We start from the raw sequence: 10439 nt of genomic DNA on the forward strand, positions 1-10439 counted from the left end.
AGTGAAACTTTAAATGTAGACATATCTTGTACAAGAGATCAGTGTGCGATCAGTGATTGTTTTTGAGAGGAACAGTTTCGTCATTTCTGATTAAATCAATCAACCAGTCGATTCGGCTAATCAATCAACGCGATTGATCAATTCCGATGGCACAATCGGCCGATTAATTTAATCGCGGATGGCGAAATTTTGCCCTAAAAAAAAAAAAAAAAACATAGAACACGTGCGTTTATCATTCCGATCGATATACTCGATCGATCGATTATTGTAACTCATCTTTTCAAAGGACGCTGACCTCGACAACGCGTGTCAAGGTGAAGGTCGGTAAGAAAACGTACAAGATTACAAATTTTATATTGTACCTTGGTTTGTGTTGTGCTTTAATTTATTTGTCTCCTAGGTCAGATGGGACTTTTTCCGCAAACCCAATGTGCATCTCAAACTCCCTTTCGTTTGCTTCAAGGCTCGCGATTCGAGTGCCCTTCAGTTGTTCATCGAATGCCTCACTCTTGACCAGATTTAAGAAGGCCACGAGACTATATATTATATCTCCGGCGCGCACCGCACACCGTTTGTCCAACCGCGGCTATAAAAAGGATCCGCGTGCAACATGGAAGGTCAGTGCGCGAACGAGTTCGCTCCGCGTATATATAAAAGTTTCATATCTCTTGCATTCGTCCTGCGTCTCTTCCTGAATTGTTTCTTTCTCTCTCGTAATTATTTCACAATCTAACTGAGTTTTTTTCAATCCGTTTAAAGTTCGATGTCACATCTTGTCATTTGATCTTTTTCTATTTATATTATGTAAACGCTAAAATAATTAAAAACTATAGTTTAATCAAACGACTTAGTTTTGCTTTTCTTTGCGCTTTTTTTTAGATGATTCGACTTTTATAAGGACTAGCAACAGGACGAGGGATAATCATCACAAGCGACATGTGAAGATATCGCTGCGAAAAGGAAGACGGTTTTTAGTGACGTATTCTTGACAAAAAAAACTTTGTCCGCAAAAAAAGGACGTAAAACAAATTGAATGAAGATTGCAATAATTGAAGTAGCCCCAGTTGTACTAATATCTTCTAATATCTTTGGGAGACAGCTGCTTTTTTCAAATGGAGGTCCAGCAACAATTGAAGGAAGAGATCGGCAGTCCACCGCCGTTCTCGCCTCCGATCATGAAGAAATCCGATACGAGGGACAGCATCTCCTCGGTCGACAGTGACGTCAGCCTTTCGTTTGACAGGAGAGGATCGAAAAGCGAAGAGGCCGATTTGTCCGATTACGACAGCGAGATCAAGCCCGTGAAGGACGTCGATATCGATCAGGATTCTGGCGCGGACATCGGAGACGAGAAGCAAAAAGAAGCAGACGTATTCGCGTCCGAAACTCCGACAGTTGATGACAAAACAACCAATTCCGTTGAGTTGACTGACGAGTTGGCCGACAAGATATGCGCACAGGTAGAATTTTACTTCTCCGACGAGAATATCCTGAAGGATGCCTTTCTGCTGAAACACGTGAGGAGAAACAAGGAGGGCTACGTGTCCTTAAAGTTGATATCCAGCTTCAAGAGGGTGAAACATCTCAGCAAGGATTGGAAGGTAGTTGGAGCGGCCTTAGCGAGATCTAAAAAAATCAAAGTCAATCCGGAAGGAACGAAACTGCGCAGAGTGGATCCCTTGCCTCCTTTCGACCAAACGGCGCCTTCCAGAACAATCTTGGCGGCCAGGCTGCCAATAGAGAAGCTTACGATCGAATCTGTCGCCGAAATTTTTAAGACCTGCGGCGAAATAGCGTTCATAAGAGTTCTCCGACCCGGACATCCCGTTCCTTCTGAGGTAAGTTTGATAAATAATTTTATTAATTAATAAATTAATTACAACTGCAAATTTATATTAGCCAAGAAATTATATCGATAGAAATCATATCGATCAAACTCTGTATGTATAAATCTTCGTGAAATTTTTACTAATGTAAAAACTAAACGAGTTATCTCTTGAAAAACGTAAAATAATAACGGCAATATTAGGCAAATATATAAATTGCACAGATTTGGATGTTAAACTCAACAAGAAACTTGTATCAAATTAAAAAATTATATCGAAAACAACATAAATACCGATATCGGTCAAACGTTAGCGTATCGTGTTATCATCGGGATTACACGACAAGTTGTGATTCACAACTTGGCAATTACTATCGTCGATTCAACGGAGCAGAACACTGCATAAATCCATTGATGATAACTAGTACGACTTGGATAATGACCGTTTACTACGTCTTACGATTCGGTTCTTACTCACGAAATTTTCCATCGCAAAAATTTCCATTTTGACGTAATTGTTTTCGAGTTGTAATCTCGCTTACACGTGACAACTCACTTTCTAAGTGGGTACAATTTGGATCGCAAGGCCTGTAATTTGTATGATTTCATGATTGATCAACCAGGTGTATTAGATCTGGTAAATTAACTTAACTGTTATCAATTGAGAATATATTATTAATTTTTAATTAATTAGCAATTAATTATTTAATTTCATTATTTAATTATTTAATTTACTAGTCATTAATTATTTAATATTAATGACTCGTGTGGCTTATTTTTTAAATATATTAATAAATACCTAGCGCAATATTTCTGATACTTTTTTGGCAACGAATCTAAAACATATACATTTAAAATATTGAAACAAGAGACAAGAGTGTTTACTTACGATTAGGTGCGACAAGCGATTTCCAAAAGACCGGAACTGTCATCCAGCGAGGAGTGCGCCCTGATCGAGTTTACCGATTCGACTTCCGCACGTATCGCCACGCAAATGGCTTTGAGCAACGCCAAAATATTCGAATTACATCAGTCGGCTGACAAAAAGAAGAAGTACCAAACGAAGAAAGGTGTTCTCGGTAAAGTGACGAAGGAGGAAAATTATAATTCGTCCAGTTGCCCCAGTGGTTCCGAACCTGAGGATGGAAGAGTAAAACACAGGAAAAGCGTTCAAGGATGTCCGATGTATCACATTCATACGGGTTATCCCTTCCAAGGTACCGGGTTCTTTCTTTTTTCACAGAAGATACACTAAAATTTCTTAGTTATTTTACAACTCGCGAAATACATTAGAAAAAAAAGCTGAATTTTATTTAAAAAAAGTGTTATTTATTTTTATAATAATAGGATCACCATCAGATGCGTGGTTATCGCGCAAGTTCTCTTCCTGCTCTATATCCAGTTCCGAAAACGGTTTCATGTTCCGGCGTCTGTCATCGTGTTCCGGGTCCAGTTCGGACTCCGGCAGGCGCTATTCCACAAGTTCATCCGGCTCCGAGGCAGCTTTCTTCCATCCGGGCTACTCGAACAACTTCTATCATCACGACAATCGCCGTTACTCTTGTTGCTCTACCACCGGTTCGTAATTTTGTATTTTAACTTTTCCTTTTATTTTCTAATGTTTTTAAAATTGTTTTTTTTTCATTTTTATTTTATTTTCATATGAAAATGTTTTTACTTATATAAATTAATTATTTATCATGCGCACAGGTTCTCCCATAGAGTGCGGAAGGGGCTGCGTCGCGGATCGTCGTGGTTCGGCCGACTACGGCCCATTTGTGAGAAGATTGTCCACGTGTAGCCGCGATTCCGGTTACAATGTAAACGTCAGGAGGATGTCTTTGTGTTCTTCCAACTCGGAACAGAACGGATTTTGCCGATCGAGAGGTAACAACATCGCGATGACTCATTTGCCCGAAAACGTGACGAGAATGCCGTCAGGACCCGATGGCACTCGCGGTTTCTTCGGTCGTTCCATGCGAATGCCAATAGAACATTCTTGTTAAACACACACGTGAGATTTAAGTACATCGTTGTTGTAGTGATAGCGTTGCACAATATTATTTTAATTATTAAGATAAACGCACAATCAAAACGATGCTGTTCTTGAACAAAAAAAAAGTATTGTGTCATTACTATTTTTTACGATTCATATTTTGCTTCCTCTCCGGTTTGTGTTCGCTCGCAACAGCAAAACCGATAATAAAAGAACACATGTGATAATATATCTATAGAATAGATTGCAACAGTGAAATAAATAAAACGAGATAAGAGATTAAATAAAAGTTAAATAAGTAAAAACCGATTTTTTTAGACGACGCACAATTGAGAATATATAAATATGTTAAAATATACAGATATGATAAGAATATATCTGACGTTTTTTTTTTTACACATGTATGAGTCTTCGATGCGTCTTCGTTTTGTTTTATATAACATAGAAATATTGTATGTCTTAAAAAAAAATAAGGATAAAAAAAGATTTTATTTTTTATTTGCTCTGTCTGTTTCTTATATTTGAAGCATTATAATTTAATATCATTTTCCTCCTCTTTCAAATAGTATACATATTCGTATATATACTATAAAGTAATATAAAATTTTATATTATAAAATTTTAATAAAGTTTATATTTCTCACCTTATTTATATATTATATACTTGTTTATATATTATTTTCTTTATATATACGCGTATTAACGAAATGATTCTTGTATTTTCAACATATGACAATAGACTGTAGGCTTTGCAGACGATATGATAACAAAAACCATTGCTGTGTATAAATTTTCGCATAGACGTAACGTCCATTAGACGTCTAAGTGAACATTTAATGGAGGTTTCTATAGAACGTTGTTTCGCGTGGGAAAGTACTAAGTTATAAAGATTTCATGAACTCAAATTACAGTCGAAATTCATTATGCATTCCTAATATTCATTTTGTAAATTCACAAAATTATGAAAATGTAGCGGAAATAATATACGTACGTCGATATTGATGAATAATGAAAAATGAGTTTAGAGAACGAAATTCAAGGCACTTATTCTTCTCTTCGTATCTATCTTCCCTCTGTGTCTGTCTTTATGAAAGTTTTATGTCAAGTTTTTACATAATGTTCCGTGTCATATAAGAGGCACGTATCTTGGAAAAAAAAAAAAAAAAAAATATTGCGTCTCGATATTCATGAAAATATTATTATTTCAAAAGTATGTCGCTATGATACGCTGAATGACACGATAATAATAATGAGGTGGACTTGCCACGACGAGTCTAATACCACGACGGACAAAAAACATCTATTGTGAATCTATAGACGTTGTCTGTTGTTATTTTAGGAGAGACAAACGTTCATCGAATAAAAACAAGTGAAGTTCCTACAAGCTGTTTACTGCGAACAGTGTTTTTTTTTTTTTTTTTATCTCCGACAATACGCGATAGACAGAATACAAATCAGCAATGCAAATTATACTTGAAACATCTGTCTGAATATGCGTGTGTACAAAAGCATAATCTAGCTTCAAAAGAAAATAGTAAAAATAAATGCTTTTTGCCGTTTAACATTTCTGTGTTTCTTAATGCAATTGAAATATGATTTTTTTGTTTTCAGCTGTTCGGAACTCGCTTTAGCGTATCGGTGCTTTCAGCTCACATGCCGATAAAAAATTTTTCATTGACGCAAAAGTGATTTTTTAATGACGGGAATTCACATGTAGATGTGAAACGCGTAAATCCTTGTGCGCTGTCGGGAAAGCTCGAAACATGGGCGTGCTGAAATTCACGCTCGTGATTTGCGCGCTCGCTGGATTGTGGCAACCGCTCTCGTGGACGTCGTTGCTGAAACGCGCAACTTACAAAGCTTACGCGGTATTTCTCGTCTCCTCATTGCACGCGTTTCTAATGTCGCAATGTGTTCACATAGCGCTGAACGTTGACAATTCCGACGAATTCACCGACGCCCTGTACATGATGCTGACCGTGTTCGTCGCGGGCTACAAACAAATTTACATGTGGATAGATCGCGAGAATATGAAAACTCTGATAAACGTGTTCGTCGAGAAGCCTTTCGCGCCGTACGAAACACACGAACTAATGATTCAAGAAAAGTTTGAAAAAAGTATACGGTCAGTATATCGCACATAAAAAAAAAAAAAAACTATCCCTGATTGACGATTTTTTAAAATGCACTTATTTCTCGAAGTTCTCTCTTTTTTTCAAATAAAATAATGATCAATCTCGCGATATATTAAAAAAAAATAAAAATAATTTCAAAATTGATCTAATTTCACGAGCGATTATTTCTTAGGAACAATACAACGCGGTATTTAATTATTGTCACAATGTCCGTTATGTCGATAATTTCGACGTCGGTTTTGATGGACTTTACAAAACAAAGACTCACGTACAAGGCATGGGTGCCGTTCAATTATTCATCTTTTGCTCTTTACAATCTGGTGTATTTTCATCAATTGATAGCGATGTCCACTTCCGGTATAGTGAACGTCGCTTGCGAGAGCTTAATTTTCGGACTGTTGCTGCACATCTGCGGCCAAATTGAAATTCTGGAGCATCGATTGACAAAAATCACGCATTGCAAGAACATTGTGCGGGACTGCGTCGAGCATCACAACTGCATTTTTGAGTCAGTCAATTTTCATATACGTATATATTTTCAAAATAGTTACTTTCTAAATCATATTTTAGACGTTATTTACTTGCCGGACTTAGAAGAAACTTCTGTTCTAATCGCAGGTACGCGTACACGGTAAACAACACATTCGCGAAAATAATTGGTATCCAATTTGCGGTCAGTATGCTGGTGGTATGCTCGAATCTATATCGAATAGCCATGGCGACGAACTATCTAAGCTTCGTTCCGTTACTGATGTACACGAGTGCCATATTGGTGCAGATCTTCATTTACTGCTGGTTTGGAAACGAAGTCAAGCTAAAAGTTTATACTTTTATTTACATAAATTATATATTTGTTCTGTTTTACATAGTTCAAATATATTAAAAAACTAGAGAATTATATGTGTATATATCTGTTGTATCACTAAATAACGAATAGACCGACAGTTCAAATTGTACATTTGGCTTTTCTTGTAGAGTTTATACTTGATGAACAGTATTTACGAAATGAACTGGCTGGCGCTTGATAACGGTGATAGAAAAGCTCTCTTGTTGTTTATGAGACGCTCGATGAATCCCATAGAATTCAATAGCGCTTACATCATCACGATGAATCTTGATTCGTTCGTGATAGTTAGTATCAGTCAGTAAAAATGTAATATAACAACTTTGTTAATAACTGTATGCGATTGTTTTTTTTCTTTTTTTACAGTTGCTCAAGATGTCATATTCAATTTTCAATTTATTGCGTCAAACGCAAGAGCAGTGATTCGTAAGAAATTAGTTGCTATTTTTACGATACTTCTTACGTTAAAATGTGAGTACAAACATTCTCTTATCTTAGTGATATCGTGTATACATATATATGGTATCACGTTTATAGCTCGTACAAATATCCACAGTTGTGCAAACATGTCGTTAAAAAAATAAAAATTACCTGTATACCAAAAAAAGCACATATATGAATAAAAAATTCAGTCTCTAAAGATATGAAAACGTTATAAGCATTAAAAAAAAAATACATTTTATTTCTCTGTTCTAACCGTTTTTTCTTGTCCTGTTTTTCCAACCGCTTTTATACCTAGACTAATGTGGTTTTAGATTTTTTTTATTGTACAGGTAGTCTAACTAAAATACGTCGTTAAAAATAAAACTCGTTATACGTAACAACGTTCTTACGTAAATCATTCCCAACAAACGAATATGTTACAACTCGTGAGACACGTGTACGTGATTTTCTGACAATGTGGAATCGTGTTTTTGAAGAAAATCATTGCTCGCCAAAAGAGCGACATTTTTCCCAGCTATCGAGCTCATTTCCATCGCGCTTGCCGCCCATTCGATCGCATTGACGTGATACAACGCGTCGTGAAGCTTGAACTTGTCGTGACGTTCGTCCGTTGAATAGTGTGGAGACATTTTCCAAACAACTTCCTTCTTTTCGTCGATCTTGATAAAAAAGAAAACATTATTAATTAACGTAGTAATCAACATAAATTTTTAATATCTGGTCTAAAAAATCAAATCCAAATAAAGTATCAAACAAAAAAATATACATACATTAGAAAACATCTTGTTTATAAGATTGTCTATGGGATTTCTGCTGAAGATTTTCCAAACTCGCAGGTCCTTCTTAGTCGATCCATCAACGGGACTCTGTTTTCCAATCGCGGAGAATTTCGTTTTGTCGCATTTGCAGGATATGATATCATCTAAAGCGTGAGAGAGCCCGAAATATTTTGGTTTTAAATCCGCATTGACGAATGTCACGTGCGTCGTTCGAAAGGTTCCCGGAAAACTCAAGGATTCCGGAAATCCCACAAACTCTATCGGGAACGCCTGATCCTGAGTGAGCGGTGTGGCAATAATCACAATGTCGTAGTTGGACGTCGTTGGATCCGTGTTATCTGAATCTACAATACGACATAATTAAATCAAACACATTACAGTCTCGATATTTAGTTAATTAAATCTTCACTGGTTATACCTTTGTCCACGTAAGTTAATTCGTATTGACTCGAGTCGCTATTGTCCGCCAGATAACGAATCTTTGTAACACGACTTGACAATACATTTACATTTTTATTCTTATAAATGAGACGTTTCGGTACCTAAATTAAAAATTATAAAATATATAATTTTTGACACATATATGTACATATATGTAATAAAAATTTATTGTAATATATTACCAGATTATTTCCACCTTTAACTGACCAAAGACTACCATCGGTTGGTATTGTAGCAGCAAGCGATACCAAACTAACGAAACTCTGAATGTTGACATCCTCACCAAAATTGGCCAAAATAGCAGCTTGCACCAATTCGTCAATCAATTTCTCACTGAAACCCATATGCAGAAGATGATCTTTCGCGGATATCTGCAGTAATTGTGGAAAATCTTTATTTATAGCTGCCAGCAGTGCGGTGACATTGTTAAAAGATCTGCCAGCGTCCTGCAGGTCGTATATTCTCATGAAATCTTCCAGTATTTTGTTTACATGTCTGTTGAAAAATATAACGTAAAATAATTTTTTGCACTTCTATAGTGTCCGCTATATTTTTATAATACAAGGTTTTAATACTCTATAAGTTTAGGCACTTGAGTGCCATATCTGAGAAATAGTTGTGCCTTGATCGCCAAGCCGCTTCCTTTACATATGAACTCATCTCCCGTCCACACACCCATACTTCCGTCGCCAATGGCATCAATTTGCTCTAAACCTATACATTCAAAATAAAAATTGCTTATTAATGTTGTTTTTTGCTGAACAATCAAAAATGCTGAAACATATTTACCCAGCATTTCGATAAACTTTTGCATGTACATGTTTTTAGCGTGTATGATTGAACCGCCGGCTTCGAAGTCATAATTATTGATTCTTACGGTCGCCAATCGTCCGCCGACGGTTTTTGCATCGTACAGGTCAATTTTCAAACTGTTGTTCAGGAGTTCCGTCAGGAAATGTGACGTCGAAGCACCACCGATGCCACCTCCAATAATAGCTAAAAAAAGATTAATTGTGAGATAATTGCATGAGAAAATTCAGAGTTGTCTGCTTCTGACTTTTGATACTATATATTTAAAAAATGCTCGGCACTCTCGAATAAAAATTAAAGTAAATAATTATCGCATAATCTTTAAATTGAAGTTTTCAGAAGTCCATTTCACAAAAGTAGTTTTGTAAATACTAGCAACTGTACTAAATATGTTACTGATTTTACGTAGAATAAAATAGTCATATGTTTCCTAGACAGTTGCTAACATTATGAGACTTTATAATTTTATGAGTTCTGGAAAAAAGAATTACATGACAGAAATTAAAAAATATCTCAATGCACAAAGTTGAAAGAAATGTGAAGAGATTCGAAAAGCAGCCTATATATTATTCCTGGTGTGTTAAGAAAGGATCTCCGTATGTTAAAAAATTTATTCAAATATTTTTTTAAATAAAAATATAGCAATTTTCTTACCAACCCGTGGTACTTTCGAAGATGCGACATAATTAAATATCAGTAACGTCGACACCAACAATACAACGTTCCTTCTCATGATTGCAAAAAAAATGAGAAGTTGCACTTTATTCAATTTCTGTGAGCTCGTCTGACTTGTCTTGCACAAAAATTATCTCGTGCGCTCGTAACACAGATAACAAAAAACACTTCGCTAAAATCGCACCAGAGCGTCTTGGCGTTGATTTGCCAGGAGCATGCGGGTTATCAAAGGTTGATATAGCGTACTATACATTTATATGACATATGTATAGCAATCACGTGACGCGGGAAGAATTACCGGGCGAACCCAAGCTAGAGCGATTGAATCAGTATGGCTGAGCATGGCCCAGATAAACAGCTGGGTGTAGTCCCAGAGTGTCTTCCAAAAACATAGCTTCATATTATCATCGCAAAAGTCGTCAACGCGACGTTTTTTCACGCTCGACCAATTGGCGAAATAAGAATTTCAACAATTAATCACTTCCGTGTG

The 10439-nt window shown here is 36.3% G+C and overlaps 3 protein-coding genes across 4 annotated transcripts; 2 read left to right on the top strand and 1 right to left on the bottom strand.

The window, feature by feature from the left end:
- Positions 1-566: 566 nt before the first annotated feature.
- LOC109852504 (la-related protein 6) lies at positions 567-4229 on the top strand. 2 transcript variants are annotated; one of them, XM_020423710.1, is made up of 5 exons: positions 567-617; positions 880-1838; positions 2721-3042; positions 3173-3403; positions 3536-4229. In XM_020423710.1, the coding sequence occupies exons 2-5, from the start codon at positions 1113-1115 to the stop codon at positions 3829-3831; spliced, it is 1575 nt and encodes a 524-aa protein (XP_020279299.1). In that variant the 5' UTR covers positions 567-617; positions 880-1112; the 3' UTR covers positions 3832-4229. The 2 variants fall into 2 exon arrangements, with proteins under 2 accessions (XP_020279299.1, XP_020279298.1); XM_020423709.1 differs by lacking the exon at positions 567-617 and adding an exon at positions 627-713.
- Positions 4230-5584: 1355 nt separating this feature from the next.
- Positions 5585-7370, top strand: LOC109852486 (odorant receptor 94a-like). Its single transcript, XM_020423682.1, has 4 exons — positions 5585-5946; positions 6129-6464; positions 6575-6776; positions 6932-7370. Exons 1-4 carry the CDS (start codon positions 5585-5587, stop codon positions 7103-7105), a joined length of 1074 nt encoding a protein of 357 aa, XP_020279271.1. The 3' UTR covers positions 7106-7370.
- LOC109852538 (prenylcysteine oxidase-like) lies at positions 7147-10157 on the bottom strand. The gene is made up of 7 exons (XM_020423771.1): positions 9929-10157; positions 9254-9460; positions 9040-9178; positions 8647-8959; positions 8442-8565; positions 8015-8367; positions 7147-7903 (listed from the first exon to the last, which is right to left on the bottom strand). The coding sequence occupies exons 1-7, from the start codon at positions 10005-10007 to the stop codon at positions 7661-7663; spliced, it is 1458 nt and encodes a 485-aa protein (XP_020279360.1). The 5' UTR covers positions 10008-10157; the 3' UTR covers positions 7147-7660.
- Between the last annotated feature and the right edge of the window lie 282 nt (positions 10158-10439).

This window comes from Pseudomyrmex gracilis, unplaced genomic scaffold (assembly GCF_002006095.1).
Source record: "Pseudomyrmex gracilis isolate BER0280 unplaced genomic scaffold, ASM200609v1 scaffold_30, whole genome shotgun sequence".
Taxonomy (NCBI): domain Eukaryota; kingdom Metazoa; phylum Arthropoda; class Insecta; order Hymenoptera; family Formicidae; genus Pseudomyrmex; species Pseudomyrmex gracilis.